This window comes from Ursus maritimus, unplaced genomic scaffold (assembly GCF_017311325.1).
Source record: "Ursus maritimus isolate PB19 unplaced genomic scaffold, ASM1731132v1 scaffold_16, whole genome shotgun sequence".
Classification (NCBI taxonomy): Eukaryota; Metazoa; Chordata; class Mammalia; order Carnivora; family Ursidae; genus Ursus; species Ursus maritimus.
In genome coordinates, this window is record NW_024424008.1 from 7,832,170 (window position 1) to 7,860,055 (window position 27,886).

Sequence of the window (27,886 nt, forward strand, 5' to 3'; positions counted from 1 at the left end):
CACCCCCCCCCCCCCCGCTGAGTCTCCATCTCTTCCTGAGTCTCCCAGCCTCTTGCCACCCTTCTCTTGGTGACTCTACCCCAGGGCGGGAGGTGGGAGGGAGAGGGATGAGCCACAAAACTGACTCCCAACCCCCCTGCCGCCCCCAGGGTAGAAAGGGGCAGTCGGAGTCAGGACGACCTAGGTCCCTAACTTTCTCCTCCTGGAAGTCCTTCCCCACCTCATTCTCCGAGGATATCCCACTTCCCTCTCCAGACCCACATCCCCCAGGGACAAGCTGGTAGGGAAGAGTCCTACCCAGTCAAAGGGCCTTGAGGATCTCTTGGCAGAAGGCTGCATACAGCCTGAGGTCCTGGCACCAAGACACCTTCACTGGCTAAGATTGGGGAGATGTCTGCCCATCCTGCCAGCACATCCACAGATAAAGGCCCTGGGTTTGGCAGGAATTCCTGGGTCCTGTGTCCCTGTCACCTCTAGGGCCAGCCAAGTCAAGAGACCTTAACTTCTCTAGGCTTTTACCTCTCCAGATGCCCAATGGAGATATTTGAAAGAACAGCTCTCACCAGACTGGGGCATCGGGGTTGACTCTGAGATTAGGCGTCATTAATCTGAACACCTACTACATGCCAGGCCCAGTGCTGGGCAAGTCATTCCTTTTATCTGAATCCTCATACCTCTCCTTGAAAGCAAAAATCATCACCCCAGGTTAGGGATTAGAATATGAAGCTCCAGGAAGTTCCAGGACTTGCCCAAAGTTACAAAGCCAGTAGGGCAAGCCTGGGATTAGAACCCAAGTCGTGGTGAGTTCTAGAATCTCCTGCCTACCCTCCGCTGGACATCCACCTTGCCCCTCTAGAAAAGAGTCAACTCCAAGCAGGCTGTATCTTCCTGATAAGGCTAAGGCAAGTCACTTTCCAGGAGGGGAGGTCAGGGCCAAACGCCCCAAATTCATATGGGGTACAAAAACACTAGAGAGGGGCAGAGCACAGAACCCTCCTCCCAACCTGATAGCAGGGGTGTCCCTCAGGCAGCAAGGGGACCTGGAGGCCAGAGAGAACAGGTAAGATTCAGGCATCCCTCTAGATCTCAAAGCCTAGTCTTCAAAGCAGTCAGGTGGAACACGGTACCAGGGGACTAACACCTGATCCTCTGCAAAGGACTGGGAGCCCCACCTTTTCTGTTAACGCAGGCCTGAGGTCTTCAAAGTGACCTAGGGAAGTCTCAAATCACAGGACCTGGTCCCTCCACTGCACAGGGATCTGATGACCCTCATCTCAACGCCCAACCTTCCTCCTCCAGAACAGGCTGCCCCCAGTGTTCACTGGGAGACCCACAGCCCTGTGGTCTGAGACCCAGGAACCTCTCCCCCTTCCTTCTGTGATGACTGGAGAGTGTCAGACCCTCTACTTTCACAGGTTGTACCAATGGGGCCTTAGGCTGAAGGTCACATGGCAGAACCTCACCCTCTGACCGCTGCCCCGGGGCCTCTGGCCAGACCTACTTCTTTTCTTAGAGCAGTAAAGATAGCCAAACAGCCTGGAGCAAATGGCAGAATGAACAGGCCACAAGGATAGGTGAATGATGAGTGAACTAATGAGACACAGGAGAAGAGAGCACACTACAGACAGGAGGAAGGGGTGACAACCTGACATACACCCCCACTACACATGGGGAAATGAGGGGTTGCCTAAAGGGGCAAAGGCCAGGTGACCAATAATGAAATTAACAACATGAACTCTAGAACAAGGGAATTAAGGACGGCGGTGGTTTTACCCTGGTGAGGTGGGAAGCAGGCACAGCAATGAGCCGGCTGAGGCTGTGGGATCGTTTATTGGGGCTGTGTCCAGCCAGGCCGCAGCGCCAGCCTGGGCCCGAGCCCAGCGTCCCTAAGAGGCGCAGGGGGTGGGGGAGGGGAGAAAGCGCGGGAGGATCCGCCACCCCTGGCCCCGCTCCATCTTGTCTTGGTCCCTGCCGGCGGTGCCGCGCTCAGGTGAGCGAGGTGTCGTCGTCGCTGCCCTCGCCGCCTGCGCCACCCAAGCGCTCCTCCCGGCTCTCTGTCACCGCGCTCTCATCGATGTTCTCCAGCGAGTCCGCGTGCTGCACGGAGAGCTCCGACAGCGCCAGGCTCGGCAACGGGCTCTGCTCTGGGTGCAGCCACGGCTTGAAGTGCGGCTGATGCTTCTGCTTCCACTCAGGGTACTTGACGCACGCCTTGTACATCTTTTTCATGGCCTGTGGGGCCGCCGCACAGCCGAGTCAGGGGTGGACGCGGAGCGGGACGGAGTCTTCGCCACGTCCCTGCCTGCGCCCTCCAGCGGCTCAGTCCCCAGCTCCCGGGATCCTGACTGCGGCCCATTTCATGACTCTGCCCCTTGGCCCTGACTCCGCCCCCTGGCTTCCAGTCTCCGTCCCTGACCCACCCCCTCATCCGAACCCTCTCCCCCAGCTTCCATACCCCAAAGTCCCAAGGCCACTCACCTTGGGAGCCAGGAACTGAGAAGATTTATTCACTACCCACTTGGGTAAGGAGCCTATGAGAGCAGGGAAGGGTAATGAGGAGAGAAGAAAGCAGCTGCCTCAGGGACCCAGCCCCGACCAAACATATACACCAGCCGACCAAACATATACACCAGCCGGCTCCTTCCAGCCTGGGGCTTCCAAAGAGGCTACCCTCTTCTCCCTGGGAGGGGGGAGGCTGGGAGGCAAATCCTATAAGACTGCATCATCATCACTTTCTCTTCCCACCTCAGCCCAAGGCCTCCAGGCTCAATTCTGTTGTGGCCCCCAAACCCACTCCCTACACCCCTCCTGTCCCTCTGCTGAGCCCCAGAGGACTGTATGGAAGAAAACCACAGGGTCCTAGGTGACCACAGTCTACAAATAGGTTGAAATCATGACCCACCAAGCTCCCACCTGCCACCTCCCCTCCACTGACATCCCTTTTCATACTCAACCTGTGAATGGCCTTGACACTTAGGCCCTCATCTACTGTCCTTCCAAGCCCCCTGCCCCAGGCAGTCTTGCTGCTACATAGGCCTCTTGGCTGAGCGTCCCACCCTGGCCTGACCTGGAATCCACAGTCTAGCTGTCTACCCTTTCTCATTCCCAAGTGTCTCCTCTGCCTCCCAACACAGCCAGTGAGGTGCTAGAGGGCCCTGGGCCTGGGTCACTGGACCCTCAATGGGGCCTGAGCACACCCGGGCAAAGATGTTCAGGGCTTACCCATCCTCTAGACAGTCACCCATTCATCACTCACTCCACATCCACTCTGTGATACCCACTCTGGGACAGTCCCAGGGACCCAAAGAGCAGCTCACTGTCTGGGGCCCAACAGTGCCAAGGGCTCTGCTAGAGGGAATTGGATCCACCAAGCAGGGAGCTGGCGGTGACTCTGGGTATGGAGGCAAAGCAGGTGACATTGGAAGCTGCCCTAGGGGCATGAGTGAGGGAGGAGAGGTGTCTCGAGGCTGAGGGAAACCACTGCCTAGACAGGGAGGTGGGACCATGTAAGGTGTGAGGAGAGACTGGGAAACCTGGGGAGGAGCCTTAGACTTTACTCTGAGGGCAACAGAAAGCCACGGAAGAATTTTAAGCAGAAGAGAGTCATGAGGAAATACGTGTTCTGGAAAAGTCCCTTGGTAGCTGTTAAGGACAGATGAGGTGGCTGAGTACAGAGAGAAAGAAAATAGATTCAGGAGCTACTTAGGAGGTAGAATCAATAAGAATGGGTGGCCAGATTTGGGAGCTGAGCAGAAGGCACCCCCATCAACCCCCAGGTTCTTGGCATGGGTGGCCAGGGGTGGGAGGCTTAGGGGAAGGCACAACCTAGAAGGGGAGACACTTCAGCATTGGACACAGTGAATCTCAGGTCCCGGAAGACATCTTGAGGGACGAGTCCGGGAGGCCAATGGCCACAGGGATCTGGATCCCACCAGAGACACACGTCAGCTGGCCACAGAAGCCTTGGGAATAGCTGAGCCCTCCCAAGAGGAAGAGGACTGAGACCTGGAAAACTCAGGCCTCCAGGATGGGCAGAGGATAGGAGCCAGCAAGACAGATGGAGTGAGACCAGCCAGTGAGCAGGAAGCAAGTCAGAGCCTGGGGGTGTGGGAGTCCAGGAAGAGAGCTCCAAGCTTGGTCATGGAGAAGCAGCTACCACCTTGGCATTTGCTTTTCAAACCATTATAAAGTCTCAAACCTTGGTTCAAATGATATTTTGGATGGAGATGTCCCAAAATACAAAACGGCTCCTAACAGAGGCCCTGTCTGATCCCTAGTAGATCAGATCGCATCCCCTGTGGTATAGGAAAGGGTCCCATGACGGGCTGCCAGGGCCAAGCCCTCACCTTTGGGGTCCACCTGGGCCAGGTAGGTGATGACGCAGCTCTTGGGCCCCGTGCTCTGGATGAGGTAGCCCGTCTGGATGGACACAGCTCGGACCAAGTCTTTCCGAGGCGGGTATTTCTGGGGATGGAAGGCAAAGGGAGGTGAGACTCAGGGTCGGGGCAAGAGAATTGTCTTTGTGAACAAGTACACACACACACACACACACACACACACACACACACACACACACACACATGGAGTTAGTTCAAACGCCCTGGCATCCACTCCGGGCCAGGCCTGATGCAGGGGTGAGGAGAAAGGGAGGACTCAGACTAGGTCACCGTTGCCTCTCTTAAGGTCTCCCTGTTCTCCTAAGGAAAGCCTCCAGTCTGGGGTCAGGGTTCATGAGCACACACATGGGCACTCACACACACACACACAGAGACACACTCATCTTTGCCCAGGCCAGCTGTACCTGCCTGCCCTGCCTGCCATGGATAGTGAGGAGGCCTAGCCTCAGGGAGGGTCAGAGAACCCTGCCTCTCACCCCTTGCACCCCCTTTCCCAGCCAGCCCATCCCATTCGCCCACACTGATGGCCCACATCACCCTCTTCTCATCTGCCTGAGAGCTGAGCAGGGAGACAAGAGCCATTATTCTCACTATATAGGAAAGAAACTGAGGGCCAGAGAGCTTCATGCCTGGGCTGAAGTCACATGAAATTCATGACAGCAGCCAGGGGCCTCTTCCTGGGCCAGGCCTGCTGGCCCGGCCATACCTGGCACCTTCCCCTGCCCACCCAGCAGGGAAGGCAGGTAGACTCACAGGGTGTTTGACTGAGTAGTTCATAATGATGTAATCAGTGCCCATGGGGAGCCAGGAGCGGAGAGTGATGACATCACGGTTCTTCAAGGGCTTTGGACACCTCCCTGTGGAGTGCAAGGGACAGTTCAGCCAGGCCACTACAAGGGAGGGCACAGCTGAGGCCAGGAACACAGAGATGCCTAGTTAGCTGCCAATTCTCCCTGATCCAAATGGGTACCCCTCCGCCTACCAGACCACAGTCCCAGGGCTGAGACTCGGAAAGAGCCAGAGCAGAACCCTCTCCCCTCTTGTCTCCGGCCATTCCTGCTCACAACCTCACATGACCCTTCCCTTGCTGGCCCGGCTGTTCGTCTATGTGAATGCTGAGTATGTGGGAGAACAATATTATAGTGAGTGTGTGTATCTGAAAATGTGTAACTGGGAGTATGCAGCATGTGACCATGGGCTGTGTACATAACTGCGTACACGTGTGTGGAGTGTGTATACGTGCACATGGGAGTGCCTATGTGTTTGTGAGTGTCCACGTGTGTGTGCCCAAGTGTCTGGGAATGGGCGGCAATGTCAGGGACGGCGCTCCTACGTCTTAGCACTCAGGTGTCTGGGCAGCCTGGCCACGGGAGCGACCGCCAGGAGGGCAGGTGGGAGAAAGAGGCTGGGCTGGAGGCCTGGATGGGAGCAGAGAGGCTGGGATCAGCATGCTTGCGCCTGCTCACAAGAGTAATAGCCCACGTCAGCGTTGACTGTCAAGCGGGCGATGTCGAAAGTCTCAATGACGTTGCTGTCCCACTTCTTTCGATATTCAATGTCGTGTAGCACGTCATAGAGTGTCTCAGCTGGCACGTCACGGCACTCCATCCGGCACTGCAGACAGACACATGGGTTGTCAGGGTCACGCCAGGCTCAGAGCCCTGGCCAGGAGACCCAAGGGTGGACAAGCAAGGGGGGAGAAGGAGAAGGAGAGCAGAGAACAGCAACCTCTGAAGCCAGCATGGGCTCACCTCCTGCCATGAGCCCTGGGCAGCCCTCCCGGAAGCCATCTGTGCCAGGAGACACACAGCCCCTACATCCAGAGACCATCTCCCCCACCCCAGTCTCCACTAGACCTCCCCTTCCTTCCCAGTCTCCTTCTCCGGGAAGCCTTCCTGAATGAGCAGGCCAGACCTTCGGAACTCCCACACACTAACTGTCTGTGCCTTTCCAGACCCCTGAGCTTCATGCATCGGGGCTCACGGCTGACTCAGCACAGAACCTGGAATGGGTACATGTTAAATGAATTGAAAGCATAAATAAACAAACGAATGCCCAAATGGATGAGTTTTTTTCATCCATGGTACTCATCACCTGACCGTACCATTTGTACTCCTTTTTTTTTTAAATCCAACAAACATCTTTGGATTTTTTTTTTAAAGATTGTGCTTATTTATTTGACAGAGAGAGAGTTCACAAGCAGGCAGAGCAGCAGGCAGAGGGAAGAGGGAGAAGCAGGCTCCCTACTGAGCAGAGAGCCCCAAGTGGGGCTCAATCCCAGGACCTTGGGATCATGACCTGAGCCAAAGGCAAATGCTTAACTGCCTGAATCATCCAGGTGCCTCAGACATCTTTGGATTTTTTACGATTTTTAGCCTTGTGCTCAAAGAGCTTTCCATCTAGGGGAAAAAAGAGGCAAACATACTTTTTTTATTTAACCCTGAAAACAGCTCTGTCAGGCAAGAAATCCAAGGAGGAACTTGAGGCCGAGAGAGGTTAAGTAACTTGCCTGAGGTCACCCAGCTGGTAAGTATAGGAGCTGTACTTAACCCAGATCACATGTCTGTAAAAACAGAACTATGTTAAGTTTGCACTCAGCAACATGAAACTTAGTTCATGTCCTTGTTCTGTGATTTTTTTTTTTCACCCCAAAGCCCAAAACCCCAGGATCAAGTTCCGCTTAGCAACTGGACGAGTTTTCTTGATTAGTTTAAAAAGGTCTCCCAGAACTGGGCATTTAGACAGTGCCAAGGGAGCCACCTCCAAGGCTACTGGTCCAGTCCCTTCTACAGGTCAATGTCATAGGAAGGGTCTGGGCTAGACTGACACAAGAACCAGACAGACGGTGTGGGCCTGGACTGCAGACTGGCATGGACAAAACAGCGAGGAAGGCTCTATCTGAGATGACTGGAGAAATGTGAATATCATCTGCGTATTAGACGTGCTGGAAATTTACTGAAACAAAGTGGTGGATTGCTGCCTGAAGAAAAGCAGGTGATAAAATGGAATGTCATCTCATTGGGGGGAAATATAGGCAGAGAAAAGCCTCAGGAAGAACAATCATGAAAGTGTTCACAGCGGCAATCTCTAGATGATGAGAATATGACGGTTTTCTTTTTGCTGTATTTCTAGTTTTCTAAAATGTATAGTACTGCATCTTACAATAATGAAAAGATTTAAGTAGAAAGGCCCCCCAGAGACACTGAGAGGTACACTCACTAGATGCCAGGTACTATCCTTTTTTTTGGGGGGGGGCTTCTCCTCTCCACCTCCTTCTCCCTTCGGCCACCAGCAGAGGAGAGTTTCTCCTTTTTTTTTTTCCTGCCAGGCACTATCCTAAGCGCTTTCTACACATTACGCATTTTGTTCTCACAGAAAGGCTCTGAGGTATTAGCCCTATTTTAGAATTAAGAAAACCAAAGCTCACTTCCCAACTTGGGTCCGGGAGAATGGCTCCCGCAAAGATGGGTGGTGAGAAGATGAAGGGCCGTTCTGCCACCAATGACTTAGTGACCAGAGAACACACCATCGACATTCACGAGCACATCCATGGAGTGGGTTTCTAGAAGCGAGCCCGTCAGGCACCCGAAGAGATCCAGAAATTTTGCCATGAAGGAGATGGGAACTTCAGATGTGTACATTGACACCAGGCTCAACAAAGCTGTCTGGGCCAAGGGAATGAGGAATGTTCCATACTGTAGCTGTGTGAGGTCGTCCAGGAAACATAACAAGGATGAAGTTTCACCAAAGAAGCTCCATATGTTGGTTACCCAGGTCCCTGTCACCAATTTCAAAAGTCTACAGACAGTTCATGTTGATGAGAACGACCTGTTGATTGTCAAAGAAAGGTCTAAAATGTGAAAGAAAAAAAGAAAAAGAAAGAAAGAGAGAAAAAAGAAAGAAGAAAGAAAAGAAAAAAGGAAGAAAAAAGAAAGAGAAAGAAAGAAACAAAGAAGAAAAGAAAAGAAAGAAGGAGGGAAGAAAGAAGGAAGGAAAAAGGAATTTCAAGGACAGGCTCCAGCCTGCAAAGATTCACTGTGTGACTCTGAAGGACTCACCTTCCCTCTCTGCTTTTCTGCTCGATGAAGTGGGTAGGACTCTAAATCCAATCATTTAACTAACAGCCCCCAATCCCAGCCCTGTGCAGAGCACAGAAGAATCAGAGTTGATTCAGGCCTGTGCTCAAGAGGCTGCCAGTTGAGGGAGGAGACCAACTTGACAATGGAGAGGTACCCTAAACTGCCCAGTGAGGGCACAAAGGAGGGGAGCAGCTCTGCAAGGTGGAGAGAGGCATCATGCTACATAGTGAAGCTATCTGGAAGGCAGGTGTCTGCCAAAGGCCCTGGAAGAGAGAACAGCCAGAGAACAGGCACAGGAGAGGTACCCTAAACTGCCCAGTGAGGGCACAAAGGAGGGGAGCAGCTCTGCAAGGTGGAGAGAGGCATCATGCTACATAGTGAAGCTATCTGGAAGGCAGGTGTCTGCCAAAGGCCCTGGAAGAGAGAACAGCCAGAGAACAGGCACAGAGGCAGACAAGAGTGAGGCGTGTATGGGGTTGCCTGGGTGGTGCAGGCGTCTGCCTTCGGCTCAGGGCGTGATCCCAGAGTTCTGGGATCGAGCCCCACATCAGGCTTCTCCACTAGGAGTCTGCTTTTTCCTCTCCCACTCCCCCTGCTTGTGTTCCCTCTCTCGCTGGCTGTCTCTCTCCGTCAAATAAATAAATAAAATCTTAAAAAAAAAAAAAAAAAAAAGAAAGGCGTGTAGGCAAGCCGAGTTCCATCTGCTCCAGTCCCCCTGGTGTGGTGTAGCCTAATACTCAAAGACCTGGTTCAGGTCTTCTTGGAGAAAATAGTGATTCTGGGGCTGGGCCAGATAAGATGAACCTGGACATCCTGTGCCAGCAAGTAAGGACATACTCACAGAGTAACAGGGACCTTGCATGGCAGACACAGGATCCGAAGACTCCCACTGGTTCAGTGAGTGATTTGTCAGGGTTTGCCCAAGGCTTTGCCAGTTTTAGCACGAAAATCCCACATCCTGAAACCCCTCAGTCCCAGACAAACTAGGACAGTTGGCCACCTACCAACAAGCTGGGACAACCCATGTATTAAAGTAGTGATAACAACAGATTATATTCCATGGAATAAAATAGGAAATCAAAGTATATACGGGTATGAATAAATAAATAGAGGAATAGGGTATTTACATAGCTTCAGAGAAACTTCCCATCAAATACTACTAATTACAAAGGGAAAAATGAGTAACTTCATTGTAGAGAAGCACGGCAGACGCCTCGCGAATCAAGTGATCACAGCAAACGTCGTTAGTAATGAGACAAGTTACAACTGGGTGTCGCCGGGCAGGATGCAAGGAAGAGAATACAGGCACGCGCTTTATCAACATTTCTGCCCAAGTGCACACGAAATCAAATCAACAGGAAAATCAGACAAACCCTAAATAAGGGACTTTTACACAAGCCCCCCCGCTGAGTGTCAGGGTCCTGAATGTCAAGAAAGGACTGGGGAACTCTATCAGACTGAAGGAGACTAATGACGCATGAGGGAACGAACTGAGCGAGTGAACGATGCGATGGGAGGGATGTGACAGAGAGAAAGGCGTTGGAGAAGATGGCAGAGGTCAGACCGGCAGCAGCAACAGCACCGGGACGACCTCTGCCGAGCAGCCTGCGTGGAGATCTGGATGCCGCAGCGGACATTCAACACACACTCAGACTTTACCCCCAGTTATGAGCCGGCATCAGTCCTGTGCTGCGAAGCAGGAGCCGGACACCCAGGAGACGCAGCAAGCGCCAGGATCACACAGCAGAGAAAGCAGCCGAGCAGGGGCTCAAAACCGGCTTTTCCTGTCCTCTCAGCTATCAGGGAACACTCAGGCGCGGCCTCCCAGGAAACAGACCTTCTCTAACTGAATTCAAGTTTGGAAGCTGATTTGGCTTTGCAAGTCCTCAGAGGTGTTCTCCTGGGGCCCTGAGTGTGTGGAGGGGCGGTGAACACAGGATTCTGCTCTTAGATTAGAATCCTACCTGGGACTGCCTCTTCGCCCTGACCAGGCTCAGCGTCCCCAGCGCCCAGGCCCACTCGTGGCTGGGGGTGGGCGCACACAGAGAAGGGGCCCACACTGCCCAGACACTGCCCATTTTCCCTCCGCCCAGGACTGCTGTGGTTTCAGGACCAAAGGCCTCCCCCTGAGACAGCAAGCAGTAGGCCGCAAGAGCGACCAGAGACAGACCCCGCAGGTAAGTGTAAACTCTGCATTCCAGGAGGGAGGGAGGGAGGGAGGGAGGAAAGAAGGAAGGAAGGAAGGAAGGAAGGAAGGAAGGAAGGAAGGAAGGAAGGAAGGGAGGAAGGAAGGAAGAGGGAGGGATGCTTGGGTGGCTCAGTCAGTTAAGCTCCCAAATCTTGATCTCAGCTCAGGTCTTGATCTCAGGTTTGTGAGTTCAAGCCCCGCATTGGCTTCCATGATGGGCATGGAGCCTACTTTACATACATACATACATACATACATACATACAAATGATTAAATAAAATAAATAAAATAAAATAGGGAAACTGTGGCAGGCTCTTGGGGAGGAAGGCCAGCAGCAGTGCCCTGCTGGGCCGGGGCGGGGCTATGTGGGTGAAGAAGCAGGCAGGCTGGGTGGCTGGTCCGGAGAACAGAGTGGCGAGTGGCCATGGGTGTCCTCATCCAGCCTGGCTCCTGGCCGCGCTCTTTCCACAGCCTGCAGGAGGCAGCGCAGCTGTGCCAAGAGGGGTAAATTACATCCAGCATTGTTCCTGCCCACAGTGGCAGCCACCACTTGTGCGAGGTGTAATTCTAAGAGGCTTCAGAAGGGATGGTGTGGGTAGGGGTGAGTCACTGGAGAGCACCTGGGGGGCGGGCCCATGACCGGAACCCACAGCCATTGGGCCCTGGGCAAGTCAGTCACTTGGGCTGGCTGGCTAAGAGCTCCCCCTGCAAACCAGAACGGAAGGAGGGCTGCTCCTGGCTGCTCAGAGGAGCCCTGCTGAGCTGCAGAACTCTCTGGGCCTGGTTACAGCAGGGAGGCTGACTTGCAGCTGAGAAAACGGAGGCCCAGAGGGAGCAGGTGACAGCAGAGAAACTACAGACTGTGTCCCCCGCATTCCCTTGTCTCCAGCCCCAGGAGGTAAAAAACAGTGCTCAGAAGCCTTGGGACCCGCACGCTCTCAGTCCCATAGAGCCATGGTCAGAAGGGACTGGACAAGTGAGGAAGGCCATCGGAGAAGGTTTCTGGCACTCCCAGCTTCCAATTCCAGTTCCTCCCCTTGGGCACAAACTTCCAAGTCTTAGTTTCTTCACATGAAAAATGAGGGTAATAATAGTCCCTATCTCATGGGGATGTTGGGATCAAATGAAATGAGATAATGTACGTAACATGCCTGGCACATAGTAAATACTCAAAAAACAGTAGCTGCTCTGACTTCAGCAGGCTTCCATGAGCAGCCATTTACCCTTGCACAGGACAGCACCAGGTCCCATTTGCATGTGCTGCCTCGTATTTTGTGCCCTGGGCGCTCCTCTGGCCTCTCCCTGGCCTTGCACACCTGTCCATCCAACCACTCACCACTTTCTGGAGTCTGCTGCGTGCCAGGCCTGCAACTGGACAGTAAGGCCTCAGAAGTGAACCAGGAGCCCCAACGAGCAGCTGGCATGAGGGACAAGGACACAAAATCTCAGTAGAGAATGAGTCAGGGTCAGGGAGAGGGGCACAGTGACTGTGGGAGCAGAGGGCAACGAAGCCTAAAAGGAAAAGGAGCAGACGTGCCACAAGGCGGGAGAGGGCGTTTCAGCAGAGGGACCGCTGAGTGCCAAGCTGTGTCTCACTCTGCCCCTCCTCTCTCTCCCACCCCTTGCCCTGTGCTTCTCTGGAGGCCTTCCCAGGGCTCAGCCTGAGAGAAAGGGAAGAATCTCCACGGGAGGGAAGGAAGTGGCAGGGAGAGGGGCTGCAGTCTCTCCCAAGACCCAGGGAGATAGCTGACCCCAGACAGGGGAAAAGAAGTCGGGTCACCTCCACGGCGCTGCCACATGGCCTTGAGGGCCAAAGGCCAGGGCGGTAACATGCAAACTGACAGACAGGTGGACGCAAGTCTGGCCCTCACCCCGAGACTTCACACAGCAGGTCTCTGGTATCCTTGCCCGTGGGATACATGGGGCACACGGATTATCCCCAAGTCCTAGGGACCCGGGAGATGATCTCTTCCTCCACCACTCTTCAGTAACCACTGGGAAAAGTGAGGCCCAGAGAAGGTAAGGGGTTCGTGTGGGCTCTGTAACATCCCACGGGCTGTGCTGACAGCTCGCCATGCTGCATGTTAGTAGACGGTCTTGTAAGAGGAATAACTGTTATGCAAATCATCTTTTCCCAAATCATCTTTTCCCAACAGAACCCTATTCAAATCAAAGGGAAGTACTCCTGACTGCGGGTGGGGCACTCAGTATCAAATCAACCACAGCCCTGAACCACGGCCACGGCCTCAATAACCATTCCCATGTACTAATGGCTCAAAATCACTACCTAATTCATCATCACAAAGGAGACGACAGCACCTGGCCCATGGACCCCACAGGAGCCGACATTTAGGTCAAAGTGCCTCTGCCAGTCGTCAAGGGTACCAAGCTGCATCCTCTACAAACACTGTCTCTGATCCTTCCAACTCCCCAGTGTGTATCATCATCCCCATCTTACAGATGTGGAAACTGAGGCCTAGAGAGTTACAAGGATTGACCAAGCCCTCAAGGCTAACAGCGGTGAAGCAGAAAACCAGCACCTGGCTGTGCCTGACCCCAAAGTGCCAAGGCTTTCTGCTGCCCTCATCCAGGGGCAGGACTGGCCCGGCCCAAACTACACGCTGGCAACTGGAGACCGTCTTGGTTCATTGACGGTTATTACGCAGAGCTCACTGGATTCAGACGGCTTGCTGACCGGGAATGCAAAGCTCATACATTCTTCCTCAGATCAGAGTTCCTGACTCCATCCTCAGGCCTCACTGAGCTCAAAGACGGAGTCGTACTTTTCCAAAACAGCCCTGGAGCTCTGCACCTGGCAGATCCCCTGCGAAGGTTTCGGCCGTTGCACTACCCCGTAGCTCACAGTTTACTCTGCAGATCCTTTCTGGCCTTGGCCTGGGCAAAGGACTTCAGCTCTGAGTCCCCGCATCTTCATCCATCAAACAGGGATAATCCTCCCCTCAGAGTGGAGCTGTGAGGATTAAATGAGTCTTGTACATAAAACCTGGGCAGCAGCTGCCCTTCCTCCAGCCCCAACCCCAGCAGCTTCCCTGACTTCTCAGGCCCTGTGACCGGAGCACCTTCTTGCTAATCCCCAAAGGGCAGGATATCCAGGGCCAGGGAACAAAGTTTAAAAAAACAAAACTGCCCCAGATCCCTCCACAGGGCGGATGGACAGAGAGTGGGGTGGGCGGCCCTCTCCCACCAGGGGCCCACGCAAATGCACCCGCTCCCCGCTCACAGCCAGGCAGTGCCACTCCATGTCAGCCCCAGCACTGAGAGGCAGACTGGCCTGGGGCACACGACATGTGAGAAGCTCAGCTTCAGCAGCCCCTCTACCCTCTCTGCTCTGGGTCCCCTCGCAGGACCCTCACTGTCTCTCCCAAAGGCCCCAAGAGGCCAGTATTGAGCCAAGCCGATGGAGCGCCTGCCCTTGCCTCTGGGTTTCTGGGGCTCCCACAATGGAGACTTCTAAGACCTTCCTCCAAGGCCCCCCAAATCTCAAGAACAGCTCAAGGGCACTGACACAAGGGGTCAGAGAAAGTGGGGAGTGGGGTACGGGAGGAGAGAGGCCTGATCAGTCCTGCTTTCCCAGGACTTTCCTTCCCTGGCTCCTTCCCTATTTTGTTTCTGAACTTCAGAAGCCTGGCTGAAGCCCTCCCAGTCCTCAAATCCTTCAGGTTGGCCTGGGGGCCTCCTTCTTGTCTCCTCCACCCCCAAGCCTCCCTCCATCAACACACATTGCAAAGCACTGCTTTGCCCACGGCGCTATGGCCCCCTTGTCCATCCCCTGCATCAGCACGGTTTAGTAAAGAACTGTTTCTGGATGGAAGGATGGACAGATGAGCCGACGAAGAGGCTGTGCCTGTGTAGGCTTTCTCTGACTTTGAGAGTACAGGAGCTATGGCCGATGGTCCTTAGTGCTTCTGTGGAATCAGAAGGAAGTGTCGTCGTGAAAACCTCCTGGACTCTTGTAAAATTCTTTATACCTCTTGAGGCTGATGGCTCCTTCTGCCATCATCCTTGCATGAAATGCGGTGTAGGGGTGGGGGGCGGGGTCAGAGACAGGCTTCAGGGAGGAGTCTGGGACTTGCTGAAAGATCTTTAAAAGTTCTGATAAAGTATTTTGAATTGTATTGAGGTGCCAATTTATATTTAGTAAATTAGCAAAAATATAGAAAATACTGCTTGTGAGGATATGGTAAAAGTGTTATTCAGTTAGTGACAGCAAAAATCAATTCCACTATTCCGAAAAACAATTTGGCAAATATTTTTAAAATCATAAAAATGTCTTTCAGGGGCACCTGGGTGGCTCAGTCAGTCAAGTGCCTGCCTTCGGCTCAGGTCATGATCCCAGGGAGCCTGCTTCTCCCTCACCCTCTGCCTGCCGCTCCCCCTGCTTGTGCTCTCTCCCTCTCGATCTGTGTCAAATAAATAAATAAATCTTTAAGAAAAGAAAAAAAAAGAAAAAGAAAAATGTCTTTCAACTCAGTTCCTGGAACCCCAGGACCAGAAATTAATACTCAGGAAAAAACACACCAAAAAGCTGTTATAATATTCATGACTATATTATCACATTTATAATTAGCAAAATATATTGAGAACGACCTGAAACACCACCCACAGCTGGGCCCGGTTGGGTTAAGACACATCACCTGGATGATGACTGCCCAGCTACTGAGGACTGTGGGCTCCCCAGGGCAAGGCTGTCTCTGAACCCTCAGAACCTAGAATAGGACAGGCAGGGAGCAGCTGCCGGAAATGTTCGTGAATTAATAATTCTGTAGCAATATTAGAAACTTTTACAGATGCAATGTTAAATGAACAAAAGAGGATACAAATTTGTACCTGTGCCAAGGTCTACACTACGTATAAATTATCTACACCCTTGAATTAGAGTTGGGAGGAACCAAGGAAAAGTTTTGCTCAGGAACCGAGGCTTTGGGCGATTCTTCATTTTTGGATTCTTGATACAACACAGTTTATACAAGGCATAGAAACTATACTTCTGCCCCCTGAGTTGAGAGTGTTGTCAGAATCCAGAGGTCCTCGTTCCCTGGACCCGGAAGCCTGGGCGGAGCTGAGCTGGGGCCTGAGGCTGCCCACGCTGATACCCTGATACCGAGCCAGTCCCCTTAGAAATGCTCCGCATCACCTGACCATGCTGGGAGTGGGACCAGAGGGGACCCAGGGCCCTTGCGCCCCCAGGCTGCACAGGCAGTGACTGCTGTGGGCGGGCAGGGCAGGGGGAGAGGGAAGCCAGCACGCAGCTACAAGGCAGAGCACCAAAGCCCAGTCCTACAGGACAAAGGGAAGGGCAGATGGCGCTCAGATGAAAGGAGGGGGCAGAGCTCCAGGCAGAGGTGCTGGCGTGAGTCTGAGGCCTGAAAAGGCCTGGACTGGGTGGAGGAAGGGGAGGGCTCAAGCAGTTCCACCACGTAACCGTAACCCGAGTGAACAAGAAAGGAGGCAGGAGAAAATGGAGCCGTCCCCTGAGTACCTCAGACTGTTCATTCATTCATCCATTCAGCAAATGTTAATGGTGTGCCAGGCTCTGTGCTAAGAGCTTTACGAATTCATTTAATTCCATCCTCTCAGTTACCTGGGAGGGGGGAAGATTATGCCCATTTGTAAATGGTGGCTCAAAAAAGCGAAGTAAAGGAACCCACCTGGAACCCAGTATGATCCACAGTCCACCCAAGGCTGCTCCCTAAGAACCAGGCTCTGCTCTGTGAGGACCCAAGGAATCTCAGGTGAGCAAGCACCTGGCCAGGTGAGGACTGTCCCTGGCCTGGGGCTGTTGGGGCTGGCTGTGTCGGAGTGAGGGGAGCTGGAAGGACACAGGGAGCACGTGTGGTTCGGGCCCAGTGCAGAGGCTCCTTCCCCCACCTTCTAGCTCAGTATTCCCACCTGCACAGTGACCAGACAAGCCCTGCGGCCCTCTCTTCTGAAGGGAAGGCGATCTGGCACCAAATACCTCCAAATCATCTTCTCCCCAAAAGTGGAGTCCCCTTGACACTGTGGAGAGTGGAGGTGCTGCCATGCCTGCCCTAGACAGGGCTCCTGAGTCTGCTCACGCAGACCAGTCTGGGCCCTCTGCTGCTCTCCATCCAGGGCTGAGTGACTCACAGCTGCTCTGCCTCCTTCCCCCTTCCCTCCCCCCAGTCTGGACCCCAGCACCCCCCTCAGGCTGCAGAGCAGCAGGCCCCAGCTCTGCAGCAGCGAGGAGCACCTTGCTCTGACATCTCGGGAGCTGACCTCCTGGTCCGGAGCTCCTGCCACTCTGCTCTAGCCCTGCGGGAGGCGGGAGAGCCAGACAGAGGAGAGAGCTGAGAGAGGCAGAGTGTGGGTGGGCCTGGAAGAAGAGGGAGGGATAGGGGGTGACTAGAGAGACAAGACAAGGGCCACGGCTGACACACAGACATCAAGACAAAGACAAATTGGATAAACACCTCCCAGGGCTCCACAGACTGCCCATGGCCTGATGCCCCCAAAGCACTCTCAGTACTCAGTACTGCCATATCATCTAGCCCAGTGCCCACTGCCCTCCACTCTCCTCCAGTGCCTGGAACCCGGGCATGGTTCTGGACTTGCCCCTCGCTCCCAGCCCTGGGATTCTGCTCAGCCACCACCTTCCGGCCCCTCCTGTTCACCAGCCCGAGGCGAGCCTCCCTGTCCTTGCTTGGACCACTGCAGCCACATCCTTGTCTCTGGTCTCCTGGCTCCCAGGCCAGTGCTTCCCCTGCTGCTAGGGAGCTAAAACCCAGAGCTGATGGCAGCACTGCCCAGCTCGAAAGTCCCTGCTGTCTCTCTCTCTGCCTTCGGGCCCGGATCCCAACTCCAAAATGTCCTCCTCACTCGGGCTCCGCCTCCGCTCCTCACTCTCAGTCTCCTGCCTCTGGGAGCCCTTGGCACTGCGGGATTGGCAGAGAACTGCTCAGCTTGCAGCCTGGCTCCTGCTGGGCTCCCAAGGCCCTGCCCAGACGGCCCCCCAACTGTGCTGTCTGCCTTGGGGTCCCTCCGCCGAGTTCTCCTGGAGGGCTGTCCCCGTCTTCCCACCAGGCCTCAGGAGCAGGGCCCGGGTCTGATCCGCGCTCAGGCCTCCAGCGCCCGCACAGTGGCTGAGGTGTGGCAGAGTGGGTGGGAGGTGTGAGAAGAGGTTTGTTGACTGAATAAAGAACTGGGACAGAAAAAAAAAATATGGACGAAGAGGGGACAAGTAGAGACATGAAGGAAGAGACAGGAACCCTCAGACGCAGAGACAGAGAACGCACCCAAGAGGAGACTCTGAGACCCAGAGGCAGGCCAGAGGCCAGGCCGGGAGGCTGGACAGAGGCCGGGAGGGGAAAGCTGTGGCAGAGCCAGCGCCGAGCCCGGGGCTGCAGCCACCGGGAGACAGCTGAGGAGACATAATTGGATCAGAGACAACTCCGCTGCGGTGAGGGGGCGTGACTCACACACACAGTAACGCCAGACACAGAAACACACGGGCCCACACTGAGGCACACACGCGGGCGCACGCACACGCACACGCACACACCCCGGATACGATTTACTGACCCCCTGACCCTGGTCAGAGCCGCCACCGGGCACCTGGGAGGAGGCTCACGTCACACCCGCAGTCGCCCGCAGTCCAGCTCCACACAGAAGATGCACGCGGAGAAGGCCAGACAAGCCCTATCGCATCAGCCTGTCCTCATAACACACAAGCACCATCTGGCATCTGATTTAATTATCAGTTTGCTTCTGTTTTCTCTGGTCTCCTCCTCAGGATGTAAGCCCATAATAGCAGGGTCTTATCTGTCTGATTTGCCACGAAATTCCTAGATGTAACACAATACTTGGCATATAGTATGTGCTCAATAAAAAAATGTGTTGAATGAATGCATGTTGGAGACACACTGGGGAACTCCATGCGCTCTGGTTGTCAGGCCTCTGCCTTAAGACTTATCGCTTCTGGGGCACCTGGGTGGCTCAGCTGGTTAATCGTCAGCCTTTGGCTCAGGTCATGATGCCAGGGTCTAGATACCGAGCCCTGTGTCTGGCTCCCTGCTCAGTGGGGAGCCCGTTTCTCCCTCTCCCTCTGCTGCTCCCCCTGCTTATGCTCTCTCGCTCTTTCTGTGTCAATTAAATAAAATCTTTAAATAAAAAAAAAAAAAGACTTATCACTTCTTTGGTCCAGAATCAGATCCCGAGCAATGTGGAAGGACCAAAGATAGAGAGGGGGCATCCAGAAGATGGTAGAGAGGATCTCAGGGAACCAGCGGCAGATGCAGGTTGTGGCATGAAACGCAAAGGACGAGATTAAATGGCTCAGGACCACAGTATTCATCCCACTTCGCATGTGTGTGTGCTATGGGGGGCAGTGTACGCATGTAGGCATTGCTTACCTGCCCCAGGACATGACTCTAGAGACAAGAGAGGTAGCAAATATCTGTCTTCAGGGAGTCCAGGCTGAGTCAGAGAGGCAAATGTTTGGCTAAAGCCCCAGAGAAAAGCTCTAGCTGCTCTGTGCCACCTGCCCCAGGCTGTCTCATGACAGGTGAGAGGAGCCCGGATTTGGCGTGGGACCTACCACTAAGTCCTGGGCCTGCCACTTTCTTTCACTGTCTGTGCTTCCGAAGGTCTGGGGGCCCCAGAACACTGAGGCCAGCCCAAGCACACCAGAGGGGATCAAGTGAGGCACCAAGAGGAACAGGGACACCTCCAGCCTAACACCTGGTCTGAACAGCTCTCCTCCCACCTGTTGATGGTGTGTGCTCATTTGCCCAGTCAGGGACAAGGGTCAAGGGCGGGGGCTGGAATAAGGTTTCTGTCCTGTCTATCATGGTGGCAACCTGGTGGCCCGGCCTGTGGCCGCTGGTCCCTCAGGAACAGGCTGGAGTGGCCCAACCGAGGTCCCAGCTCTCTGGAGACTGCCAGGCTTCTGGAGTCATGGCGCCCACAGCCCTGGCTCCAAGTGGCCCCGCCAGGCGTGGAGACGCTGGGGAAGAAAGAAAACCCATCTGTCTCCGGGACTCCCTCCTTTCTCTCATCTCCTGAAACTTTAAAGACTCTCGGCCAGAAACTGAGCTGAGGCTCGTTAAAGTTTAAAAGCCAGAGCCTGGGGAGCTGGGCGTGGACGTACAGAACGAGCCTGCGGACTGGCTCTTCTGGCCCCAGGGGGACACTGACTAGAGGCACCCACCTTCACCGCACTCACACACGCAAGGTTCCTCACATCCCCAAGGCAGGCATCAAGGGGGCTGCGCATCCAGACCATCTTACAACCCGGCCTGCACGACACAGCTTGTACATTGCAAAGGGTTATGCTAACACCGCCATGTCCCATCCGTTATCGCTCCTAAATCTCTCTGGACGCAACCCCTTGCTCTCTGGATGCATTGCCCACAGCCCCAGCACCTCTGTCCAGACAAATATAGAATCCTCCTCCTCCCTGTCTTATTGCAAACCCTCCCCGGCACCCCAGGACCTCCAGGACCCACCTCCTAGGGCCTTGGTCCAGCTCTCTAATCACCTCCAGCCCCCTGAGCCCCCAGCTCCATACTACGCCACCTGTCAGTCTCCTAATGCACTGCTCTACGGCCCGCCTCCCTGCCTCACGCAGCTGCTCCCCTGTGTGGAATGCTCCTGGTGCTATCAAACGTGTACATCTCATTCTCCACCCAATTCCAAAGGTATCACCTGAGCATTCCAGAAGACTTCCCCGGCCCCCAAGGCTGGCTCAGGGGCCCCCTCTGGGTCTCCATAGCTCCTGTGATGAGTGTCCGTCCACGCACGAGGGAGCTCCTGGAGAGCAGCGCGTGGGCTCCATTCCCCTCTCTGTCCCTAACCTCCAGCGCAGGGCCAGGCAGAGAGGCTATCAGTGAATGTTCACTGAATGAGCGAATGAATGAAATGCCCAAAGACAGGCAGGGCGGCCCTACTATCCACACTTGAGAAATGAGGAAGCTAAAGCCAAGGTGGCGGCGGCAGGCTGCTCAAGGCCCTGTGGCGGGACTCTGGACCATGGGTTCCTCCCCTCCAGCCTTGCTCCAGCCCGGGCACCTCCTCCAGAAGGACTTCCCTAAAGTTTCCAGCCCCCTCTGACCTTTCCCTTCTCTGAGCTCCCCCACCTGAAGATCCTGACCCTGACTCTCTCGAGTCACGCTCTCCGGGAGCCTGTTTGCTGACGTAAACAGACTCCCACTCTAGAACTACTCCCCCAGTTGCCCCCATGCCAAGTGAGAGCGAGAGGCAGCCGGGACAGGTCCTCAGGGCCAAAGCCTGGATTCGAGTGCCCCACCTGGAGAGCTCTCTGATGGCACAGAGTGGCAAGGCCTTGGCCCACCTTCCTTGCTCTGTGCCCAGCAGTATAGACCCCTCTACCACGGTCTAAGGCCCAAACGGCCTCTACAAACCACCTGCCCAGCAGCTTCCTGTAGAGATGGGGAAACTGAGCCCCAGATGGGCAGAGTCCCAGCCTGAACCTGAACTCACGGAGTCCAAGGCCCTAAAACCAGATTAACTCACACTCCTGCCACCACACGCAAGACTGACTTGGAAAGGTGAAGTAACCTCCAAGGTCACACCGAGGACTAGGCTCTTGCTCAGCTGGGTCCCCTCCAGGGTGCCCTCCCACAATGACACAGCACAGGGAGACCCAGGCAGGAGAGGGGCATGTTGGGACCCATGGGGTCCTAAACACAAAAGGGCCCAATGATGTTTATAAGCAAGCCCAAGGGAGCAGAGAGAACTCAGCTTTGGAGATCCAAGGACCTGAATTCCGATCCTGCCTCAGCCACCTCTAGCTGTTTGGCCTTGTACAAGTGAATTCCTGCTCTGAGCCTCAGTTTCCACATCTGTTCAATGGTGTTAATAAGACCCACACCACAAGACAGCTGTGAAGACTCAGTGGGAAGCCATAAAGAAAACATCTGCCCCTGCCCCCATATTCCCCATGACCCTCTTGAGTCCATTAAGAGTGTTAAGACTGTTAAGAGTGAGAAGGGCCCTTGGAGAGCCATAAAATAATCCCACACTTCACAGGGGACCTAATGAGGCACTTAGGGGGAACGGACTTGAAACCTTCAAACCTGGGGTGGGGGTGGGGGTGCCCTGTGATGTGGGAGCAGGGGGACAGAGAGATAGGGAAGGGAGGGGCTGTGGATCTTACTCCAAAGCAGAAGGGGAGGAGCCACAGGAAAGGAAGTCAGAGAAGACAGGTCCCCACTGCCCAGCTTCCTGTAGCAAGAGGAACCTCAGGTTCTCAGCCACACTCCCCCAAGAGACCTCACACCCCTGCTCCAGCCAGCAAGCCCCTCAAGGCCCCGCTCATTGGGCCCACTCCTGCCTCTGTGGTCTGCCTGTGACTATCTGCCCCATGTAGTAGGCCAGGGTCACCTGGAATTGTCATTCCTCTCTTCACCAGGGTCTGGAAACTTCTGAGGACAGGGCCAGGTCTTTGCCTCTCACATGGCTAGCCAAGCACAAGGCTAGGCAGGCTGCAGCATCAGAAAGCTGGGCACGCGAGCATCAAGGGCAGGGCTCGGCAGGCCACATCACCTCCTGCTCTCTGTCCCCTCATTCCTTTCTCTGCCATGGGCCCCAGCACAGGTGTTGGGTTCAGAGGCTCTTACAGCCAGGAAAACCCCATGGCACAGATGGAGAAACAGCCCAGAGAAGCACAGGGACGTGCCTATGGTCATACACAGAAGAGGATACCACGGCCAGGACTGGACCCACACTGACCCTGCTTAAATGACTGGCAGACCCCCAGTTTTCCATTTCTCATCACTCAGACACTGGCCTGGGCATTGCGAGACTTGGTTTGAGTTCCAATCTGCCTTCTGCCTTAGACCCAGGATCCGTGTTGAGCTGACTGCTCAGGAGGTGGTATCTGCCTCCTCTCCAGGGCCCGAGGCACAGTGCAGACCTGAGGCCAGGCCGGGCTGGAGGTCTGGAGGGAGGAAAAAGGTGGAGGTGGCCTCCAGCAGCCCCTTCCCTTTGTCTTGGCTCTGAATGCTGGGCCCAGAGCTACAGTGGCCTTCAAGGACCTCTGGACACAGAGACAGGGAGAAGATAAGTCCAGGGGAAAGAGACAGGAGGAGGAGATCAATCAGGTAGACACACAGGCAGAACCCTACCCCCACCCTCAGCCTGGGATCACGAGAACAAGGCATGTCCAGGGGGCAGGCCCAGGACAGGCTGCGGCAGGATGGGGAAAGGGGGCAAAAGCTCAACAAACACCTGTGGTTGAGTCCCAGCCCCCTGGAGTGACCCAATCAGCCCTAGGGGACTCTGGCTTCAGACCTGCTGTGTGACCTTGGCAAGCCACTTCCCCTTTCGGGGCCTCAGCTTTTTCACTTATCAAACAGGAATGGGATTATGAGAACACTGAGTACTTCAAGGAGTTATTGATGGCGTCAAATGCTGTAACGTTGACTAACAATGTGAGCCCAAGCAGAGAGGGGCAGGTGCTCTGGAGCAGGGCTGGCCTGGGTCCTACCTGTGCCTCAGCCGCTCTGTGATCTTAAGCAAGTGACTCTTGGCCTCAGTTTCTTTACAGCATGGAGACAAGCCTACGACTGCCCAGGACTGGCCAGAGGGTAAATTCGAAGGTAGAGAGAGACAGCTCCTGCTCGGCTCAGGGCAGGGGCTCCTGTCAGAAATGGGATTCACTGTATGGAAACCGGGAATCCTGGGATCTTGAGGATGGGGAGCTTAGAGACCTCTGCCCATCTACCAGAGCTCCTCTGGGCTATGCTGAGGGGATCAGGAGTGGGGTGCTGGCCCCTTGGGATACCCATAGCCAAGGCTCCAGCCTCCCTCCTAGGCCCCAGCTCTGCTCACCTCCTGTCCCCAACTCTACCTCCTTTGTGGGAAGCAGAACAGAGAGAGCTAGGCTAGGAGGCTGGAAATCTGAGTTCCAAGCCTGTCTCTTCTAAGATTTGGCTGTGTGACCCTGGGCTGGTGTCCCTTCTTATGCCCCAGTGAGGAGGGAATATAAGACAGGGATGGCAAAGGGCCTTTTGGCACCTCCAAACTCTGCTCAGTCTGAGAGGGAAGGAGGATCCAGGTCCCGCCTAGGGACCACAACACGCAATTTTCCCAAAGAAGGCCTCCTCTCCCTCCTCTCCCAAAGAAGGTCACCTCACAAGTCTGATCTGACCACAAGGGGTCTCTTGTGGCAGTCTGGCCCCAAGACCCACCAGCTCCAGTCCCGGACTGGGCTGGGTTTATTCATTAACCAAGCCAGATGCAGGAGGCCACTCCGCCCTATTGACACAGAGGGTGGGAGTCTACTGGACTTAGTTCAGACCTTCTGCTTCTGGGGAGCCTTAAGCATTTCCCAGGTCACAGTCTGGAAAACAACCTGGTTCTCGCAACAACCGTGCTCACCTTTCATTCAGTTTGTTCCTTCCTTCTTTCTATCCTTCATTGAACCAACATCCCTGCTCCATCTGTATTGGATGCTAGGGCCACGAAGAGGGATAGGATCTATCCCTGCCCTCGGAGAGCACCCAGGTGGGACACACCAGCTGCCCTCTGCTTCCCTGCTCCTCAGCCTCAGACACAGATCAGGCCTCCAGGAACCCCTCAGCCCAAGGGCCCTCAGGCCTGGGCAGAGTCCCAGATGGAGAGACACACATGGAAACCCAGAGAGAAAGAGATAGTCAGATAGCTGGGATCCAGACAGAGAGTCATGGGGGGAGGGGGACAGAAAGGGTGAGCTAGGGGCGCCACATGGGACAGATGGACAAAGCTGTAAATGACGAAGATACAGTGAGGCAGAAAGGCATGGGGTCAGAGAGGGAAGGTCAGATATCTCCAACCTGGAATGAAGTGAAGATGCCGCAGTTAAGTCTGAGAGCAGGTCCCAGGCAGAAGTGCCCTCTGAGTCCAGAGCCCTTCCCCTCCCCCCACAGGAATACACTCCTCCACACCGAGGAGGGCAGCAGAAAGAGGAGAGCAAGGGCAAGGCAAGGGAGGTGAAGGGCACAACCTACTGCCAAGAGCCCACTGAAGGGAGACCTGCCCCCCTCCCCGAAATGTGGTCTTCACCAGCCTCTGCCCCATCTAGTCCGGCAGGGAAGGTGGGCTCATGGGGTCCCAAACCTCAAGCCTGTCCTGTATGGAGGACAATCACAGGGCCGTGAGGAGAGGGTTGTGGGCTCTGAGGGAGCTGATGTACCCGCGTCTGCCCTGCATCTGCTGGCCTCCCTGGGCCCCCTCCTCCGCAAGCCTGGTCCTGTGTAAAGCAGGGGCATCCAAGCCCTGACTTCAGGATCTGCCAACCGAGATCCTACGTCCCTGCAGGAGACTCTAGGAGCAGCCAGGGAAGGAGGAGGGAAGAGCAGGGCATCAGGCTGGAAGGAATCAGGTCCCTGGCACCCAGGGCTGCAGAGAGTGCGGACAGAACCAGGAACTGGAGAGAAGGGCTCAGTCTCCCCACCTGGGATAACTCAAGTTAGGACCCCGTGAAGAGTTGCCCCGGCAGAGAGGTCCTGGAAGACCACTCCCCTAGACAGGCCTGGCCGCAGCCCACCTCCCCAGGAGCAGGCAAGGGCATGAAGAAGCCTGGGCTCTGGCTGAGTGAAGCCAGAGTGAGTCACACCCCCTCTCCAGGCCTCAGTTGGCCCATCTGCGTGATGAGCGCTTGCCCCGCGAACTGTGCCTCCTCCTGGTTTCTGGCAGGAGACTCCTTCTGAGTCCAGGTGCACAACCAGGTGTCTGTGGCCCTGCGGAGGAGCAGGAGACTCCCTGTCCGAGGGCGCAGTGGAGGCTGCACGTGGGGCAGGACAACCTTACCTTGATCTTGTGCAGGGTCCGATCCATCTCCACAGCCTGCACCCACACGGACACGCCGGCCTTGCTGTAGGTCAGATTCCAGCCCTCCTCGGCCTCACACTCTGACCGGAAGCTGCGGAAGTCCTGGTCGTCGGGCACCTGGACACTATCGCGGCCCAGGACTGGCCGAGGCCCTTGGGGCTCTGTTGAGGCAGCGGACTTCTCCATGGGGAGGCCCAGGGCCCTGGTCCTAGTCCGGCTCTCCTGGGTCCTCCGCGGAGGCTCCGACAACGTCGACGCGGCTGCAGATGCTGACGCCACCTTCCTGGGACCTGCAGGACCGGTTTGAGGACGGGAGTCAGTGCGCTGGGGGCGCGGGTGGGGCTGTCCGGGGTCCTGGGCGGATGGAGAGTTCCACACAGGCAGGGACTGGCCCCCTAGTGAGCGCGGACCAGCACCGGGCAGTCACGGGGCCACCCCCAGGAGCGACCCCAGACCTGCCAGGGGCCGGAGCAGGGGCTGCGTATCGGGTGCGGGGGTTCCGCGAGAGCTCTTCCGGACCCAGGGGAGGCCGGGACCCGAGGTGACGGACGGTCCGGCGGGGTTCCGCTCACCGCCGGCGGACCGGCTCAACTAACTCGGCAGTGGCGCCGGCGCGGGCTGCGCGCGGGGCGGGTGGTGGGGGCGGGGTGGGGCGCCAGCCCAGCCGGACGCTCACCTGTGCCCGCTGCTCCGCCGGGGCCCGCAGGGGCCGGGGGTGCGAGCGCCTCCGCCGCCGCCGCTGCCGCCGCTGCCGGGGCGACCGGGGCCGCGCGGGGGCTCCGGGGGGAGGAGCAGTGGGTCCCGCCGCCTGGCCCCGCCCCGTGCCCCCCCCGCCCCGCGCGCGCCCCCACCCTCCCTCCCTCCGGGCTAGGCTCGGGGGCTCGGGGGCTCCGCTCCCCGGGGCTTGGTATTTTCCAGGCTGCGGAGGTACAGCTGACGGAGCTCGGAGCCCCGCCCCGCCCCGCCCCGCAGGGTCCTAGCGCCCGCCCCCGCCCGCCCCGGGAGGGGACGTGGCCTGGGGAGGACTCGTACTCAACCCGGGGTTTGGGGACAGGGCGAGAAGGGGCCAAGTTGGAGTGGATTCTGAGAGGAGGGGCCCTGAGGTGCTTGAAGAGGGATTCTGGAAGTTAATTGGGAGCCCCTTCCCTCCATCCCCCTCCCATACGTACAGTTATACACCCCTGCAACAACCTACTTACACACGGCACGCTGTCCCCAGACATCCCAGAGGCACCCCCACACGACACTCCAGAGACCCAAACATGGGCACACACCCCCGCCACAATCAAAAGCAACTCAGAGATGCCGAAGCTTGCATCCCCCACCAACCACGAGGCACACCAAGCCTACACACTTCTAACCCAGTTCCCAGTGAGGTTCGCAAACCCTGGCGGAAGTTGATCGAACCCACTAGACTCAAGGTTCGCAGACTGACCAGACTTGAGCAACATCTCTTCAGTCTTACTCCCAGCTGGGAGCTTTAACCCGGGCCCCCTGCAGCCCAGGATTGTGGCCATTGTCCACCACCACCTGTCCTGAGCACCCAAACACCTGTCCACACAGCTCCCATAGACTAGACTAGGCTCTTCAAGAGCATCTGGCCCCAGAGTCTGGGGCTCTTCTCTCCCTTCACAGGCAGAGCTGGCCAGAGCTCCAAAGCTAAGGGGGCAAGGCGGGTTCTCTCCACTGGGGCTCCAGCCACCGCTTCCAGCCTGGAAGGCGGACATCTGCCCCCTGGGTCCTAGTGCCAGCTCTGCCTCTAGGCACTTTGTGTGAACTGAGGCCAATAGTTCAACTTCTCTGAGGCCAGGCCAGAATAAGTGTGGCAGATGGCCCAAGGCTGAGCATTCACTCACACCAGCGACTGGCCCTTGCCCAAAGAGGGGCAGGAGGGCCCATGAGAGCTCACCTGGATGGGCAGCTAACTTGCCCAGGGTCACACAGAGAGCACATAGTCATGCTATACAGGACCCAGGTCTCAGCCTCCTCCCACCCCAGGGTTCTTTTCTCTGCTCTGGCTGCTCGGGCCTCTCTGGGCCTTAGTTTCCCCATCTGTAGAATGAAGGAATCAGAATGTATAACCTTCTAGCCTCAGCATCCTAGAGCACTGGGATAGAATAGCTTTTCTTAAAGGTGCTAGAAAAAGACGAAGAGTTGTCACAGTGGGTTCACAGATAGAGGTGTTTCTTCCTATAGTGCTGAGGACTCCAAGCACTTTGTGGATCAGGCCTGACTTTACAAGCGAAGGGGGGTGAGCAGGGAGCCGTGATGGCAGGTGACCTCAAGGGGTATTCTGCAAAGTAAATCCTGTAAAATGAGTTGCAGGTCCCCATGAGGTGTGACCACCTTCAGTGTCCAGTATGTGGGAGGCACAGCCGGATAATCACCTCCACCCCTTCTAACCCAGATTC

The 27,886-nt window shown here is 55.7% G+C and overlaps 1 protein-coding gene and 1 pseudogene across 1 annotated transcript; one reads left to right on the forward strand and one right to left on the reverse strand.

The window, feature by feature from the left end:
- Positions 1–1,811: 1,811 nt before the first annotated feature.
- Positions 1,812–26,218, reverse strand: STARD10 (StAR related lipid transfer domain containing 10). Its single transcript, XM_040630820.1, has 7 exons — positions 26,152–26,218; positions 25,455–25,765; positions 5,864–6,011; positions 5,151–5,254; positions 4,347–4,464; positions 2,479–2,531; positions 1,812–2,232 (listed from the first exon to the last, which is right to left on the reverse strand). The coding sequence occupies exons 2-7, from the start codon at positions 25,659–25,661 to the stop codon at positions 1,987–1,989; spliced, it is 876 nt and encodes a 291-aa protein (XP_040486754.1). The 5' UTR covers positions 25,662–25,765; positions 26,152–26,218; the 3' UTR covers positions 1,812–1,986.
- Positions 7,657–9,798, forward strand: LOC121102874 (annotated as a pseudogene).
- Positions 26,219–27,886: the final 1,668 nt, after the last annotated feature.

Excerpts from the sequence above, each read along its gene's own strand:
- STARD10 (XM_040630820.1), bottom strand. The coding sequence starts at position 25,661 with ATGGAGAAGTCCGCTGCCTCAACAGAGCCCCAAGGGCCTCGGCCAGTC. Across the intron at positions 6,012-25,454 it reads GGACCCTGCACAAGATCAAG|TGCCGGATGGAGTGCCGTGA; the intron begins GTAAGGTTGTCC and ends GTCTGTCTGCAG. Across the intron at positions 4,465-5,150 it reads ACTACTCAGTCAAACACCCT|AAATACCCGCCTCGGAAAGA; the intron begins GTGAGTCTACCT and ends TTCCATCCCCAG.